At 40.2% G+C, this 19183-nt stretch overlaps 1 protein-coding gene across 1 annotated transcript in view; it reads right to left on the bottom strand.

Annotated features, from left to right (window-relative positions):
• The window catches only part of LOC138811385 (DNA repair protein RAD51 homolog 2-like), a 289534-nt gene that overhangs the window by 151467 nt on the left and 118884 nt on the right, over positions 1-19183 (bottom strand). Inside the window, exon 3 of the mRNA XM_069999121.1 lies at positions 10763-10859. Coding sequence (XP_069855222.1) covers positions 10763-10859 — 97 coding nt within the window. The remainder of the gene's footprint in view (positions 1-10762; positions 10860-19183) is intronic.

The following is a 19183-nucleotide window of genomic DNA, read 5'->3' as shown; positions in this document are numbered from 1 at the left end:
CCGCATATAGATTTCAGGGAAATTACTCAAAGGCCGCACAGCTTTGTCAGAATTTGAGATGTGAAACAAGGCAGCTGAAAGACGCTGTATCAAAAGGGTAAATTCAATTCAAGAGATATTAATCTGATTAACCTAAGTAAGGCTGAATATTGGATATGTGCCATTGTGCGCTCTCCGTCAACCTGGACAGCTGGAGGAGCCAATGGCTTCCTTTCCCCTGACATATAATTAAGTTTTAAGAGCCGATCAAGTTACGGATACAAAGTTTTCAGAAATATTTCATTCAGGAGTGGCATTTACAGTACTTGCCTGTTGCAAGAGTCATTGTTCGCTTTATTTCCCTGAGCCACGCTGGAGAGTGTGGGGATCAGGGCCTAGAGGCTCAGTGTTTGTGTTTCAGGCTACAATAAATGCCCTCTGTGCACCTGCCTGGAGGAAAAACCAGTCCAGCCACCTCCCAGGACAAAAGGGCCCTGTATTAAGTACTGAAAACCCAGACATGCACTGACCCTGTCAAATTCCAGCTAGGGGGAAAAAAATCAATATTTTCATCCAATCCAAGAGGAACTGTCATGTAAGTTTCTGGGTTTCGATCCCCCTCCACAGTGTGTTGAACAAGAAAGATTGGTCAACAGAATCACCTCCTTCCTTCTAAGTCTCTTTCTAGATTTCTTTCCTAGTGGTACAATCCATTTCCTGGCATATCAGAATCTGTCCTGTATGAATCAGCACATATTCACTCATGTCTTTCTCCACAAGGTACTTCCCAGTGTCAGTTCACTGTGGGTACGCAACTAAGTTATCCCAAACATGTGTTACCAACTATGGGACACTTGCCATGAACTCTGGGTACACTAGACTAGAGGGTCATACTCACTGCAATCCTCCAAACTAGATAGCCATACATAAGAATTTTACATGATGACCCCTGGGAGAACTGGGCTCATTCTATTCATAAGTTTTTTTGGGGGGGTCCGGTCGTGGGGCCTGAACTCTGGGCTCTTCAGCCCAAGGCTAGTGCTCTACCACTTGAGCCACAGCGCTACTTCCGTCTTTTTTCTGCTTATGTGGTGCTGAGGAATCGAACCCAGGGCCTCATGCATGCAAGGCAAGCACTCTACCACTGAGCCACCTTCCCAGCTGGGCTCATTCTAATTTAGATTGGGAACAAATGATGCTAGTCTTGGCTCATCTGTACATTATCATAAAGAGAAATGATCACGCATCAAATCTAAAATTCAGCAAGGTGAGGTTCCTAAGAATCAAGGGACAGTTTATCTGATTTGGTGCTCATTAAAATAGCTGGCCAAGAAAAATGGTCACCCACCACACAGGCAAAGCTATGCCAACCTGCCTTGACCAGCCCGATGAGTTCTCAGGAAACATGCAGTGACTCACAGCCTGCCAGTTTCTGAGTGGGTTTAACCAGAAACAAATGTTGTCTATTAGCTGATATCTAGGACATAGTATATGCAATACACAACTGTGATTCAAGACAGAGTCTCTTTAGTTCTGTCCTGATAGAACTAACAGCTTCCATCACAGAACATCATGAGCCTACTTCTTTCTGTAAATGTCTCTGACACTAACATTCTGCTTCCCTTACCAGAGCCATTCACTAGGTGCTGTACTATGACGTGACTTTATCTGCTGCAAGTATATGAGCTTCATTTTCTGTCCTTATTTTCTTATCTTTTCCTATTATATGCCCATTGTAGAGAACTCATCTGACCAATTTAGATGTAAGGTTTAGCTTTCATTATGGTGTGCAGAAATCTAGTGTTCCAATCAGACAAGCTGACAATGAAAATTAGCCTTTATATTCTTGAGGTCAGAGACCAAGTCTAATATGATCTTATTGCCCCCTGAATACCTAGCAAGTGTTTTGCATTATAGGTGCTCTTTTCTGAAGAAATGAATGAATGAACAATTGAAAAAGCAGAGCTAATGTTCAAATTTAGGTTTAGTCTCACTCCTCCTGATACAGAAAAGAACTATCTACTTAAGAGCTGGGGGTTCATGCCTGTAACCTTGAGAGGCTGAGAATGGTAAGACTGTAGCTCATGCTTAGTCCAGGCAGAGCAGTTCATGAGATCCCTTCTTAACCCACAGCTGAGCATGGTGGTATGTGCCTATCATCCTGGCTCTGTGAGAGGCTGAGATAAAGATCACAGTTCCAAGAAAGCCTGGGCAGCAAAGTCATTGAGACTCTATGACAAAAGGAAATGTAGTCACTATGTATGTAACTGTAACCCCTCTGTATATCACCTTTAAAATAACATTTAAAAATTAAAAAAAAAACTTGATGGACCTTAGAAGTATTGAAATAAGGTTATCATTGCTTTAAGAAGTTTAAGTACTTATTGTGTAGCAGTTTGAACCACCCAGTCACCACCTTTGTGTGAATAAGAAATTCCTGTTCAAAAGCTGAGCTTTTGCTTCTGTTCTTTCCTTTCCCCACACCACTTGTCATTCATCACACATGGTTTGATAGTTCAAGCAGATTGAATTTTGGAGCACTTCTGATGCCTGAGTGACAAAAGTTACAATGGTGGTTTTAAGCCTTTTAGGTAAATACTGGTCTAAAGCTTTAAATGATTCTTAGACAGCCCCCTTCCTAGGTGTGGATGTCTAATTCATTCAGCAAATATTTACTGCGTAACTGTTATTGCTGGGTACTATTGTAGGTCTGGGCATCTAGCCATAAACAAAAGTCCTACCCTCAAGGAACTTACTTCTAATGATGCTGAAGATAGGATTTTCTTACTGTTTCTGCTTTCATTTAGGATCCAGTGTGACATCTGAAGGAGTATGGGATTTCTTCCTGGCTGAACTTGGATCTACCCCTTGGGTTCTGCTAGTCACTCATTCCCTGACATTTATTTCCTGAGCACTTTGAAGATTTCAATGCTCATTTTATATTTACGGTCTTATTTGTAATCTAGGCTGGTCTCAAACTTGTGATCCTCCTGTGTCAGCTTCCAGAGTGTTGGGATTACAGTTGTACATCACCATGCTCGGCTTATTTGGACACTTTTCTAGCTTCAGATGTTTGTATGTAATTTTTTTTAACAAAATAAAGTTTGTCCCCTTGATTCCCTATTCCAGTACAAGATGAGTATCATTCATTTATTGCTAGAGATGATAACTGTCAGGAAGCTTAGATTCTCCTAGTTATTATTATTACTACTATTACTTTTGTTGTTACTGATATTATTATTATTATTATTTTGGGTCCTGTCGTGGGGCCTGAACTCTGGGCCTGGGCACTGTCCCTCAGCTCTTCAGCTCAAGGCTAGCGCTCTACCACTTGAGCTATAGAGCCACTTCTGGCTTTTTTTCTTATGTGGTGCTAGGGAATCGAACCCAGGGCCTCATGCATGGAAGGCAAGCGCTTTACCACTGAGCCATCTTCCCAGCCCAAATTACTGATATTATTATACATCAGGCACATAATATATATTTCATAAATACAACTATTAATTAATAGACCTGTCTTTTAAAAAGTGAACTTCAGTGGCTTTCTGTTCTTGGTATCAAGGGTTTTCCAACCTTGTACTCACTATTCTATTCAAGACCTGAGACCAAGTATACAGAAAACATCACTGGTAACCCAACAGTGGCAAATGGCTATCCCAAATGCTGAATGTTTGTCTTCTCTCTTAAGATCTTGTCTCTTAGAGAGTTTATATGGAGACACATTTGTCTTGCTATATGTGATAGGGGTTAATGAATAAAACATTGCTTTTTAATGTATAGCCCCTCAGCCAGCAGTGTCATCAACTTCTCTACCTTCTTTCTAAACCAACTGAAATTCCTGGACTAGGAGCCCAGGAATATGTAATTTTAAAAGGCCTACAGGTAACACTGATGCATACTAAAGTTTGAAACCATTAGAACAAAGTTTCTAGAAGAAAAACATAACCACTCCAGAAGAACAGCCCTAGTCTATCTAGAAAGGTCATCCATCTTTTTTGAGCATGTGCCTTTAGAAGGGATGGACATCAGAACCCATGTCAGAGCTCAGCGAGACTATCCTTGGGCCATTATAGCTGGCCAGACCATGTTATACTCCTTCCCCCCTACTCCCAGTAAACAGCACAGATGCATTCTGAAAGTATTACATGCCAATTACAACACAAACCAAATTAGCCTCTAGGTACCACACCTACAGTCATTATTCTTCCCCTTTTTATAATCTCTCTGACCTATCAGCCTCTCACCCTTGCTATAGAATTCTATGATGATGGCTATCAAGGGTGTTTTCTCAGAGAATCCTTCCAGCTTAAAAGCCTCTGTCTGGGGTCATGCCAACTCAGGACACGTCATCTATTATGTTTTGGCTCTGTCACTTCTGTAGCCAGACAACTAACAAAGCTAGCTTTGGTGTTCTCTGGACTTCTTGGCGGAAGACCTTCACAGGAACAGCTCATGACAACAGCAGAGTAAATTATAGATGGCAAAGAGGTCTGAAAATGAGAAGAAAAAAATTTCCAAAAGTGTTGCGCAGAGCAGGATGTAGTAACCCATACTTATAATCTCAGCACCCTAGAGGCCGATGCAGGAGAATTTCAAGTTCAAGGCCAGCCTAGGTTACATAGCAAGAGGCTGTCACAAAACAAAATGTCTAGCCCAGCCCTCACACACACTATCCCCAGAACTGCTAACCAAAGAAAATTCTCTGCCTCTCATCTAAATTGATTCCAATGCAACCTATGTTTCGAACCTATCTTTCTTTGTTGAACTAACCCTAGCAAAACAGAACTTAGGACTAAGAAGCACTTCTTGGTGGTTGACTTTAATGTTCCCTTTTTCCTTTGGATCCCTCAACCATGATTATATTGCCCCCTAGCCTTCCTACAGAAAGTCCTCAAGTTCCCCTCCCTCTTGCGATTTATAATTTTTCTGACATTTGGAGGCAGTACCCATTTCTCAAGTCTAGTCTCTCTCGCCTCACATAATATTTAGATTTTCTTTAACCAAACATCACACATTTTTTATGCTTTTGACCTTTTTTTTTCTGAAAAGTAATACAGGACTATGCAAGTACTGGGGATTTTTGAATACCAGGGAGAGAGGAGCATGGGTAAACGGGCATGCCCCTTGTGAATGAAAGCATGTAAAGCCTTGTTCATTGACATATGTCTGTGACACTGGAATGAAACCTTGTAAGATCACCAGGTCTTTTAAAGGTGCTTGTTTGTTTGTTTTAATCCAAAACTTGTTTCTAAGAGGCAGCAGCAAATCTAAGATTTCACGGAAAGCATTTTGACTTCTCTTCCTAACACTGCTGCTTCACACACACTGGGCGTCCTTTGAGCTATCCTTTCTTCCTTTCATGCTTCAGTTGCTTGAGGTGGATTAAGAAATTTATCATTTTTAAACATTTAAAGTCTGATGGAACAGCTAAGGCTAATCATGTGAATCGTAGTTAATATTAACCTGGTAGTCACATGGTGACATCTTGTATTTTCAAAGCACTAATTATAATCAACCTGCACCATTTCCCTCAGGAGTTAGATTCTGCAAGTTGTCTCAACTATATCCATTTGTTCATGTTCCACACAAACTAATGAACTTTTTCAGTTCAAGATTTTGGCTCTGAAGAGTCTTGGAGCTAATGTGTGGAGAGAGTTCTGCTAGCTTGACCAACCCACCCAAAAGTTTGTGGTTAATGGATTACAAATTTGGGGTAATGCAGAACAATAAATCACAACTAAAATAATAAAGCTGAAAGTACACACAATTTAAGCAGAAACACCAATGTTTTCTATCGGAAACGCAAGAAACCATTGATCATAGCAACTGTCTGAGATTAGCAGGGAGCCACATTTTCAAACATCCTGCAGTAAATCCAGAGCAGATCCAGCTGGAAAGCAAGAGTGGAAATAAAACTCAGAAAATCATACCACACTTTGAAGTCTGTGTCTTTCACAACCATGAGTCCCTGATTCGCCCCAACCATTCTGTGTTGCTCTTGCTTGCTGAATTTATTTTAAAAGAGACACAAGCCACACACACTTGCATATAATCTTTCAAATGGTCTCCAGCTTTTTGCAGGGATGGCTTGTTAGGGAACTTGAATCCCAAAATACTTTCTCTTGAACATGAAATCAGCCATCAATTCCCTTGACTCTAGCTGGGAAGGAAGGATTCCAGCACTAAAAGGAGAAACCACTCTAGGTTCTAGTAAGCTGTAACTTTTTTTCCCCTTATGTTCTTTCCTTGACCTTTTAATTTTTAGGTTTCACATACTATAGTCTATAAAAATGGATAATATCAATATAAAAATATCAACATGCCAGATGCTGGTATGGACCATGTCACCACACTGAAAGTAACTGTGACCATGCCAAATCATCAAAAGAAGAAAGATAAAGGTCTAGGTTAAGCAAGGCTTCAATTAAGCACAAGGCTCAACTGTCTCCATACATCAAGTCACCTGCCAACTGTGTTCTAGTAGATGTAGCTTCAAGATCTTTTCTCTGTCAATGTAGGAAGGAGGCGGTCCCTGTGATTGAGGTTCCAACAATCCTTAGGGTCATAAATGGACACAAGGAAGAAGTGGCAATGGGCTAAGAAACAGAACTGTCACAAAACTAATCACCAACTGTCAGGATAATGTATATACTGGTGTTTTTGCCAACAATACAAAAATGGAAGAAAATGTATTTAATCACAGTGGCTACCTCAGAATAATGCAAAATACAAAACCATCTCTTCTGTGGACAAAAAGAACATTACCCAATTCCTTCAGCTGTGATATTATAAGATGATGAGTTGGGTATGGAGATCAGGAGCATTCAGCTACTGATGAGATTTAATTCTCTTGTAAAGAGTGACTAATAGGACTGGGAATGTGGCGTAGTGCTAGAGTGCTTGCTTAGCATGCATGAGGCCCTGGGTTCGATATCTTAGTACCACATAAACAAAAAATTAATAAAAATTAAAAAAGAGTAACTAATACTGCCCTAGGTTAAACATAATTATAAGGATCTTCAGTAACTTTAATCTTGATACTTTGGTGTACCTGTAACAACTCCTCCCCACCCCCCTTCCTGGTGTATGGAAGTCTCTTTCTCACCATGTGTACATTGCTGATCTTGTCATTCTCTTGTTCTCTTTGCTTCTCTCTCAGACCAACATAGAGACAATCAGGTATGTGTCAGCCAATGAGCATAAGAAACACTAGGATGGATGACTTTGTAACTCTTGTCAAGTTTCATAAATTCTAAAAGTTACATTCTCCCAAATAAATGAGATAGTTTGTGAAAGGCAGGGTACACACTGACAAGCACATGATATATAAACAGAGTTAACTAAATAGGGGAAATTAAATTGCTATCTCTTCCCTTTCTCAAGACACAAGCAAGTCATTGGCCTTGAATCCACATCTCACTTTTGTGGCTTTCCGGCTTAGGAGCTGGAAAACTCCAGTGGATGAAATCTCCAAGAAGGAAATCATACAGTGGACTCAAGCAGTGAGCATGGAGTCTACTTAATCTAAGCAACAACCCTGCTGTAAATGTAATAAAGAAGGGAAGGGAGAGCAACACAAAAACAAAGAACTCTCAACCTTACAAACACGGAGAGGGCAACAGCTGGTCAGCTGAGATTAAAGGAGCGTGAGAGAGCACCTCCCTATCTCCTGACTTCTCCTCCCCCATAAATGTCCCTGCAGCCAGCCCAGGCTCACTTTTATAGCCCTGTGCAGATGACCTTGTTCTAGCTAAGATAGGGGCTCCTTTGATCTCGGCAGGGGATGCTCTGGGCTCGCAGCTGGCAGATATTAATAGCACAGGATCCGCTGGGGTAGAAGAGATCTTTCAGTTGGGCCAGGTCACTTGCGTCAGTGCAGAAGAGCGTTCATTTTCCTGCATCAGCCCCTGCTGGGTCCTCTCCTCTCAGGTCACCTCAGATCATTTTCTCGCTGGCTGCTCTTGACCATTTGTTCTCACCCCACAACTGTTTTAAGCAATGTCCTCTGCTTTGCAGCTGAAATCTATTACAGGCCTCTGTAAATCAGTACATAAACCCCATGCAGGGGTGGGTGCTCCTGGGGTGCAGACCCACCTTACAATGTAAGTGTGTCAGCTGGAAAAGACTTGAGCAATATTTTAGTGATCCAACCTAACACTGAACCTAAGAGAAACTGAGACCTAATATGCTTAAAAGGTCAACCCAAGATCATAGGCAAAACTGATACAATGAATGTTTGAAACAAGGCAATTTATGTTTTGAATACTTCATATATGTAACTTCATTCAGCCACTGCAATAAGGTTGAATGGGAATACATGTTCTCAGAAATGTGTGTTCTTTTTTTTCTTTTCTTTTTCAGTGCTGGGTATAAAACCCAGGGTCTCGAGCATGCAAGGCAAACGGTTAACCACCAGGTATATCCCCAGCTCACATTTGTCCACTTTACTGCACTGGTAAGTAGCTTCATTATAGACTTTTAGAAAAATACTTCTGTTCTTTACATGTTTAGTTGTACAAAAAAGAGATCTAGAAATACTAATTGCATTTTCCCGTGGATGTTGTAATTAGGAAAAGTTGCTTTGAGCTGGTAACTCTCCCTTTGTTAAAACCTCATCATTTTTCTCAAAGCAGTTACACTAGAATTCAGAGCCATTTATTTTGTGTGTTTTGCAAATCTTCTTTGCTTAAGATAAAGTGGATGTCAAGACAAAGAAAAGTGACTTTTTGACTTTGAAATTAAAAAGTAAGATATTCTAGTCTCCTCAGAGATCTGTGTGTGTATGTGTGTGCGCGTGCATGCGCGCGAGTGTGTGTAATTATAACCATTTTTAATGATGTTCCTAATTGTTTTATGTAATTAACATAGTTATTGTTCTTCCGAATGTATGTACTATAATAGTCATCTAGTATTGATTTACTGATTATAATGTGTCTAGAACGTTGCTACCACAGGAGCAAACCATCAACACAACACCAAAAACAATGTAAATTATGACTTTAAAAATCTGTCATCTTAGTCAGAAAATATAAAAAGTTGTTAATTTTCAGGACATTTTCTTTATATAACTGAAAAAGTAGAGAAGCCAGAGAGGAGGAGCAAGTCCAATTGTAGAGGCAAGAAGGTTTCATGTAAGAGGCAGTCTTTAAAACGCTTCCATGTCCAAAAAAAAAAAGCCATAGAATTGGGAAAGGGAAAAACTAATTTGTATCTAGACACATGGAGAGGAGTAAGGAGGGCAGGCAGAAGACCGACACACTTGGCATAGGAGTTTCACCTAAGGAATCAGCAGGATGAACTGGAAGGAAAAGGTAGACTCTAACGTGTTAAGAAGCATTAAACTTACCTAGTGGTGTTCTGAAAACTGGTCTACTCAAAAGAAAAGCAAAACACTTGAGTTTTTGCATTTGTGAGGCCATGGTGTAAATTTTTCTATGCTGGCTGATTATAACAAATCTTAAATCTCTGAGTATTCAAATACTATCTGATTCATTCTAGCTCATTTTCAGAGAAGACAATTCCCAGTGGTTTAAATAGGAGTGAGACACAACAGAAAGAAGCTGGAAGGAGAAAGTTGAACGTAGTAGGGACAAATTGGAAGTGGCAGAGACTTGAGTTGGGATTGTCTTTTAGATTTTATTGAATTAAGATAGTTATGGGTTTAATAAATAAGTTGATCACAATATAAATTATAAAACAGGGGGACAGGGTAGAGATATATTTGGAAAGAAAAACTAAGGCTGACATGGTAATGAAAGCAGGTTTTGAGGAAGTATAAATTCTGTGTGATTCAGACTTTCAGCCCAGGTGGCAGGAGGAGGATGCATCACTGAATTTAGAAAGAGAAAGCATAAAGCATTTGACAACTTTTACAAATGTATCATTAGTTTGCACTCTGGCAGACAGCATCAAATAGCAGGGTATGGTTCTTGCAACTTTTGGAGCTATATACCAAAGCTGATCCTCAGAGGAATACCCGGGAGTTACTTAAGAGCCTTACTAAGTCTAAAAGTTTTCTGTGTTCCACTTTGAACAATTCTTAGAAAGGGAAAGGGAAGAGGAATGTTGAAGAACTATGGTCATCTACTTAGGCCCATAGCACTGTTCCTGAAATTCAACTACAACTAGAAGAACTCAGAAATGTCAAGTAAGAACTTACAATAAAAGTAAAAACCACCCTCTGGCTTGCTGATATAATCTCCCCAGCTAGCTACACAAGGCTCATTGCAACCACAAATATATCTAGCCTAACCTTTGCTAGCAGGAGAAGGTAGGTCAAAATTTGCAGATTTAATACTGTGAAAGAGATTGTCTTATTATTGCTATAAAGCTGATCAGAAGAGACACATCTCTAGCACATGCGTTCATCATTAGTCAGTTCAAAGGTATTCGGTACAAATGAACAGCTAAACTGCTATCAAACCACTAGTCAAGGCAGCCTTTGAGCATCAGTCTCAGAAACCGTCATTTTGCAATTTGTCAGTGCTCATGCTAAGGACCTGAGACTAGCCACAGAAGCTGGACAAGCTTCTCTCCAGATGGAAATACTGGATGCTGTGAAGATGACTCATTCATGTGAAAAGGGAGCTCACTTACAGAGACAGGACAAGAGATTTGGGAGCCAAGTGATCAAGTGCCTTGAAAGGCAACCAAGCCTATATGTCCCGTCCCTGGCTGGGCTTCACTGGCCAGCACCCATTAGCCATGTCTCTCAGCTCTCAACAGGAGGCAGGGAGGCGGCGGGGCTGTATGTCAGTGTCAACTTTCAGGACAGATCTCTTACCTTCCGTCAGGGACAAATCATCAGCGGGAGACACCAGGTCTGCCTGAGCAGCACGGGCTCCACTCAGATGCGTTGTAATTTGATTCGTCAAGATAACCTGTGAACAGACAGGGAGGAGGAAGGGGGAAGGGAGAAGAAAAAGAGAGAAGACCAAATTAATTATTAGAGCTCTCAAAAGGCAGACTGTGGTTTAGGAGAAGACTGATAAGTACCCAGGTAGGGAAACCCCAGCTCTAACTTTCACCAGCTTATCTTCAGGCAAGGCCTATCAGTTATTCAAAACCCAGAGACCAGAAAACAGGCTTTTCTTCAGAGCTCAAATAGCTAATCAATTCTTCCTAAATGCAGAGAAAATTGGGACTGGGAGGTGGGATCATATTAGCTAAAGAAGCAGAAGGTTAATTATACTTAAGATGCCCATGTATACTTTCGCTTATCAAATTTTAACTTCAAAATTATATATTCACAGCCTATCATATTGCTAGTGCTGACTAAAAGCAAATCATTTAAACTCTGGATGTTTGTGGTTTCTTCGCCTATTACCACAAATGTCAGAGTTCTACTTCCAAGCTTGTGAAAGAAGTAAGATGTCTCTAAAGAAGTAACAGTCTTCTTTTAAATTAGTTGACTTGAAAACAATGAATAAAGAGTCCCAAATTTCACTAGGCATTTAAAATATGATTTAACATAATCCCACTTACATAAAACAACGTTCCTAACACTCAAAATTCCTGGAAAGGACTCTAAAATGAACTCGCACGGTCTACTGCCATACAATATTTTCACATTTTGGTAGGTCAAGAAACTTTATTTTCCTTAAAAATCCTCATTTATACCATTTTGTTTAAAAGCCCAAGAGAAGGAGGAAATGCATATTCTTCCCTGGAAAAATATGACATACTCCACACCACACTCATTTTGGATAGAAAAAAACATCTACTCAGAAAAAAACATCTACTGCTGACAAAGGCACTCAGCATTTGGTGTGAGATTCAGTGCCTAGAATGTACCTGTAGTCGTGTTATCTCTGTTTGTCCTCAGGGTCAGCTATGACTTGGTTGCCCCTTTGACAAGCCAAAAATGGAAGTAAGCTCCATTTTTTATGATCCAGTTTTCTTCCACACCTCTGTTACTATCTCTCGAATGGACCAGTGGCACATAATAAATCCTATACAAATGGCAGCTTAATTGAGGATGGAAAGAGAGAGGAGCAGGATAGCAAGGCCAGGTTTAAGAATGGAGTATTAAGTACTCTATCAGCACAGACAATCTCTTAAAGTCCTTGTGTGTCAAGGAGACTCATGGGTCTCCAGCTGATCTTCAATGCTAATGGAATATTACAGGATCACATTCAGTATTTGCTAATCTCATCCTTCCTGTTCTTCTGAATTGCTATCATTTTCCTTTGGAATGGTAAAAATCATATAGGATATGTCTTCAGTTAAAATGACTTTGAATGACCCAATACCCTGCTTTTTTAAAGAAATGACTCTTTAGCCAGGCGCTGGTGGCTCATGCCTGTAATCCAAGCTACTCAGGAGGTTGAGATCTGAGGATTGCAGTTCAAAGCTGGCCCGGGCAGGAAATTCCACGAGACTCTTATCTCCAATTAACCACTTAAAAAAACAGAGATGGAGCTGTGGCTCAAAGTGGTAGAGCACTAGCCTTGAGTGAAAGAACTCAGAGACAATACCCAGGCCCTGAGTTCAAGCCCCATGATTGCCAAAAAAGGAAAAAAGAAAAAGAAATTATTCTTCATATTTAAGAGTATGATTAAGGTCTTGTATTCAACTTTCTCTTAATAACATGGGGCATGAGTTTCACAGTTTAATGTAAGGCGGGTCAAATCCTGACTGACACTGTGTTCCTTGGGAAAATTACTAAATCTTCAAGTTATATGTGTCCATAAGTAAGATAGTGTCTCTCTTATAGAACTATGAGTATTAGGTGAAGCAACTAAGGAAGTATTAACAAAGTATCTGGCATTTAGTACATTTTTAATCAATAGAAGCCATTGTTGTTATTACTTCCTTCAAGATACGCCATATACTCCAGATAATTAGTTCTAATGATATGACACTAAATCATAATTTCTACACTGACTGGGCAATATTTTGGTACCTGATCATTTCTACCAATTTTAGCCTAAAGGTCCAAAGAAGGAGTTGGAAGAGTTTTAATTAGTAAGGAATTGTGTAAGAAAGAGATGGTAATTGATGGAAACAATGTCAATAAGATACTGACATTGCTCTGAAAATATTATATGCCTTACCTAACAAAGAACAAAATAGTGTATTTGTCTGTACTAGTTTTAAAAATTGTGAAACTCTGTAAAGTTTAAATATGTAAGCTATAAATTTTTATGGGATTCTTCTACGATGGCTTGGCAAGAATGCCCATGAGTTCTGGTGATATATTAACAGCATTAAAAAAAAGACTTAACTAATACAGTGCTTAACATGGAAATCAAAGCATGCACCATGTACATGAAGGACATTGAGACATAAAGGCAGTGTGTGACTTCTCTAGAAAGATACAGACTAAACTACTTAGATCTATTTTGGTCCCATAATGAAAACTTGTACTAAGATAATGGCTTTATTGTACAGAACAAATAAGATGATATTCCCCTAAAACAAACTACAGATGACTCCAAAAATACCTGTTCTGGGATGAGGGTATAGCTCAGTGGAAGAATGCTTATCTAGCATGTACAAAGCTCTGGGTTTGATCCAAGCAACTTTGAAAACTTCCCACCATCATTCCTACTTCAATGAGAAGAACATGTGAAGAAGAAAGCATTTTCACTCTCCAATGGAAAAAGGAGCTCATAAGTGGTTTTGGTAGTAATTGTCTTTCTTTCTGGTATGAGTATCAAAGCCAAATCACTGACGGCGTAGATAGCACCAATTCAAGAGTTTGTTAATCACATCATCTTACTGAACTGTGTGGTTTTCTAAATCTGTGTTCAACAAAACGATAGAATGGAAGTATTTCCAGAAGTATTGATTATAAACAATCATGACCTGGGTAGAGGCCTACAGATGTGTTTTTCTCGGAGGCAATCTGGAAATGCGAAAACTATGTTCTTAAAATAACATAAAATACGATTACAAGTTATAAATAGAATCTTAACACTATCTGGTTGGCCTTGCTCTGCTAGAAAGATCAGAGTTTCTGATGCTCAGAACTCCATTTGTGCAAGAGCAGTTTGTACAGTGGTTTGGATAAGGGCTTTGGAATCAGACAGATCTGAGTTCAGATTCTGGGCTCTACTATTCCAAACTGTGTATCTCTGGCAAGTATCATAACCTTACTACATGGAACATTTAACTTACAGGGATGTGAAGATCTGGACATTACCTTAGTCCTCACACTGTACTCAGCCTATGTAAATGTGACCTCCATCATTGTGTCCTGTTGCTCCAAAGCCTTTTGTTTACTCATTTGTGTCATATTGTTTCATATCAATGAGGTACCTTATACCTCATTAATGACAAATGTCATATTTTTACATCTCGGTCAAGAACAAGTTTAAAAAATAAAAATTTTTCATTTTCAAAAGATCATAAAAAGAGGTCTGCTTCCCTTTTGTACAGCCTAGAGCTCAAAGACAAAGCACAAATATTTTCTGTTTATATCTTTAAAAGCAATAAAATTTTAATTGAAAATACATGTGCTATTTTTGCCATTTCCTTAAAAGTATGGCTAATTGAAAACATACAGCAAGCCCCACTACTATTGACCACAAATCCAAACACCATAGTGAGACTCTTGGACAATGGGAAAGATACATTCTATAATGGTCACAATTACATGAGAAGCCGGGAGGAAATAGAACCTGGCTTAAAGCTTACTCATCAGGAAACATACCATCTACCTAGTAGAGGCAATGAGAAGCCTTATAAATTGTTTAGAGGGAATAAGAATTATTATTTAGAGGGCATATGAATCATTTAGAGAAAAATAAGAATTGTTCAGAGAGAATAAGAATGGAAAGGGAATTGTTTAGAGGGAATAAGAATCCTTATAAATTGTTCACTGATTTAACTCAATGTTTTTTTGTTTTTTGTTTGTTTTTTTTTTGGGTCTGGTGGTAGGGCCTGAACTCTGGGCCTGGGCGCTGTCCCTCAGCTCTTCAGCTCAAAGCTAGCGCTCTACCACTTGAGCCACAGCGCCACTTCCGGCTCTTTTCTTTTTGCTTATGTGGTGCTGAGGAATCGAACCCAGGGCCTCAGGCATGCAAGGCAAGTGCTCTACCACTGAGCTACCTTCCCAGCCCCTTAACTCAATGTTTTATTGAGAGACTATTTCCTCTCAAGACTTCTTTGCACTGCCTTTTAGTAGGATAAGTAGAGCTATAGTTGCAGGTAAAATGGCCCCTCACACAATGTCACATAGACCTTGAATCCCATTGTTAATACTCCCCTTCCAAAGGAATATGGGGTTAAGATTTTTTTCCTTTAGGGGCTGGGAAGGTGGCTCAGTGTAGAGCGCTTGCCTTGCATGCATGAGGCCCTGGGTTTGATTCCTCAGCACCACATAACCAAAAAGAGAAAAAAAAAGCTGGAAGTGGCACTGTGGCTCAAGTGGTAGAGCGCTAGCCTTGAACTGAAGAGCTGAGGGACAGCGCCCAGGCCCAGAGTTCAGGCCCCACGACCGACCCCCCCCCCAAAAAAAAAAGATTTTTTTCCTTCAAAAACCATGTCCCTAAGCCAGGTGCCAGTGGATCACACTTGTAATCCTAGCTACTCAAGAGGCTGAAATTTGAGGATCACAATTTGAAGTGTGCCTGAGTAGGAAAGTGCATGAGAGTCTTATCTCAAATCAACTACTACACAGCCAGAAGTGGAACTGTGGCTCAAGTAGTAAGTGCTAGCCTTGAGCAAAAAAAGCACAGGGACAGTGCCCGGGCCCTGAGTTCAAGACCCAGGACCAACACACACACACACACACACACATACACACACACACACACACACACACAGACACACACACACATACACACACACACACACACACACACACACACACACACATTCATAAACAACCCAACAGGTCCCTCTATTACAGAGTATTACAGAGAAAAGAAATTGAGAAAAGAACTTAAGGTAGAGAAAAGAGGTTGAAAACAGGCAAGACAGATGAGGTGAACATGCAAGGCAGATGGCTTGGAAATCAATATAGACTCGGTCAGAAGGCAGAGGGTTGTAGGCAAGAAAATCTTACAAACATGTAAATAAACATAACATACAACTTATTCCCCTAAAATTAAAAAGGCAGCTTTAACAACTCTGAGACCAGAAGTTGGGTGCAGAATAATCTGGTCCATCCGTCCTAAGGGTCAGAGGTAGACCAACAAAGCCCGATTCTCTACTAGTTTATGTGTCCATGCAGACCACCTGCCTTCAGTTGATGCATCATTCCTTGGCTATGCTATGAAGAGACTATAGCTAGGCTATACTACTACTACCCTGAAGTTTATTAAGTTTATTGCTTCTAATCCAGAATATAATCTGTCTTAATGTGTCTAGTTTGATTTACCTGGAAATATCTTTGAGGACTCCATGAATAGTCCTGTAGTATATCAGAATCTATCATGAGTTACTGGTCAGATGAAAAAACAAGAGAGTCTTAAAGAAAATAGGAATGGGGAACTGCCAGACCAAAAAGGCACAGCCATTGATATAAGAAGCTTCTTTGACTTGATTCCTAGAAGGGGATGGAGAAGAGGGAGTTTATGGCTGGGCAGAGATAGAACAGGTTAGCATATGATAGCCGGTCCTATTTGGACAGCAGAAGAAACACTGAAGGACAGCAAAATAACAACTCAATATATATAAGTCAGATGTTTAAGGGATCCATGAATAGGACAAATATCAATAACTGAGCAAATTGTTGAGGCAAATTTTGTAATCTCCATTTTATACTGCATGAACTATATAGTCATAGACAGGAGATTAATTGCACAGGTAGGAAGAGGGATAGGTAGGATAGAAGAGAAAAGAGAGATTATCCTCCCAGACCCAATAACAGGCAACTTGCCCATGTCCTGATGTGTTAGCCTAGAGAAATTAATCTATGAAAGTCAACAAACAAAGGGATCTAATGCCTAGACATACACTAAAAGATTGGCAAAATGCTAAATTGTGATAAGCCGAATCTTGTGACTCTAATAACCATAAGCCAAGGAGGTATACAGTTTCAGTTCTACAAATGTCAAGGGTAAAAGGAAGGCTATGTAAATGATGGCAGTCTTTCTGGTGGTTTTCAGTGGTTGCCTGATAGGAATGGATTATCGTTTCTAAGATAACTGGGCGCTTGGAAACCTAAGCTCTTCATAAAAACCTGTGTCTATCTGCAACAGAATTCAAGAGGTAGATTATCTAGAGAAACTATGAGGCCACTTCAGGCATCTTAGCATTGTTATGCCCATTAGAACACAGCTTCCTCTTCTACACCCACTCCCTGGCAGAAACTAGCCACAATCTGACACAGAGAATCAGAGAAGTTTCACTATATCTGGCCACACAGGGCTGGGTACGCGCAGTGATTGTCCTGAGACCCTCGGCCCCTGGGCAAGCAGGCAACCCACTGGATACCAGGGCTAGTGTAAGAAAGAGCAAGAAGAGTGTGTAGGTGTTGACTATATTCAGATTGGAATCAAGTCTACAACTTTTGAAATGAGGGGGCACTGCCTTTTTGTTTTAATCAGTTCTAAAGGCATAATCTTTCTTTTTGTACTGAAAAGGATCTATCTGCTCCAGGCACCATTTTTTTTTTTTTATATAAAAGTTGCTTTGGTAACTATAATGATAATCATTTCCAGATATGATAGAGACCTAGCTTTCTATTCAGATGCCTTAGATAAGCCAGAAATTCTGAGTCTTAATCCTGATTCTCTTAAGGGTTGTAGAATGCCTTGCTTTTAAAGAGACAGAGGGCGGAACTTTCCTGTGAGAAATTGTTCAGGTTCATTGAGTTCTTTCATCACCCAGGCTTGAGAGAAAGCCCCTGGAGTGGTTTTCACCATGCTCTCCTCTTGATTCCCAACCATGACATGTCTGCCCCAAAGCTTCTCTTGCCACAGAGCTGTGATGAGAGGTAGACAGGGGAGAAAATGAAAAAGAAAGGCTGGGAGGGCAAGAGGCTGAGGAAAGGATCAGAATGATACCGACCATGCAGGACTTAAAGGCCAAGCTCCCAGACTCCCCTACCTCCTTCCTGCTTACTTCTAGCGTTGGGAAAAGATCTTCAGTATACTTGTAAGGAAAAAAATCAGACCAAATATTCTGGAATTTGAGCATTACAAAAACAAATCTGGTTTTACTATTCACCGGCTTAGTTTCACCAAAGTTCTGGAAAATTATAAATCATTCCATGATGCAAAAAGAAAAAAATATTTTTTTTCTTTTCTTTTTGCTTCAGTGCAGAGAACATCAACTGTCAGTTACAGAATGAAGAACTGATAAGGTTTTAGTATTCTAGCCTGTTATTTCCATCTTGAAGGGCTGTATGACAACTGTTTTCTGGGAAAAATCTGAAAGGCTAAAGGGGATTTTCCTTTTGAAATGTTTGTAATGAAAAGACCACATTTTGTTTTGGCCCGAAGACAACACTGGTGTGGGGTTCTGACTGCCCATCTTTTATTTCTGGCTCTGTCACTAACCTGTGTGCATCTATCCCTTTGCCCCTTTCTGTTGTAACTACCAGAACTAGAAAGAGAATAGATGTCAATAGAGCAAGCTGCTAAGAAAACTGTTATATATATTTCACCTCTCATTAGTACTAGAGTTGTCCTCAAAATTCCTCATTGTCATAAGTCTCACCAACTCCAACCTTAAGCATATTATCCTATGCAGGACCACCTGGCATGGCCAGAACAGAACGAGGGGAAGAGAGGGTGGAGAGATGATCTATTTGTGGTTTTGGTGAGAATACCTTCACTATTAAGAAAATTCATGACAGACCTAGTGGCTCACACCTGTAATCCTAGTTACTCAGGAGGCTGAGGTCTGAGGATCATGGTTTGAAGCCAGCCCAGGCAGGAAAGTCCATGAGACTTTTTTTTTTTTTGGTCAGTTGTGGGGCTTGAACTCTGGGCCTGGGCACTGGCTCTCAGCTCTTCACCTCAAGACAAGCACTCTACCACTTGAGCCACAGCGCCACTTGCAGTTTTCTGAGCGGCTTATTGGAGATAAAAGGCTCATGAACTTTCCTGCCCCGGCTGGCTTTGAACCATGATCCTCAGATCTCAGCCTCCTGAGTAGCCAGGATTACAGGCATGCGCCACTGGCACCCAGCTCCATGAGACTCTTATCTCCAATTAACCACAAAAAGTTGCAAGTGGTAAAGCACTAGCCTTGAGCACAAAAGCTCAGGGACAGCATGCAGGCCCAGAGTTCAAGCCCGGGACCAGAA

This window comes from Dipodomys merriami, unplaced genomic scaffold (genome assembly GCF_024711535.1).
Source record: "Dipodomys merriami isolate MVZ:Mamm:240054 unplaced genomic scaffold, mDipMer1.0.p SCAF_521, whole genome shotgun sequence".
In the NCBI taxonomy this organism is placed as follows: domain Eukaryota; kingdom Metazoa; phylum Chordata; class Mammalia; order Rodentia; family Heteromyidae; genus Dipodomys; species Dipodomys merriami.
This window is presented reverse-complemented; position numbering and strand designations above follow the sequence as displayed.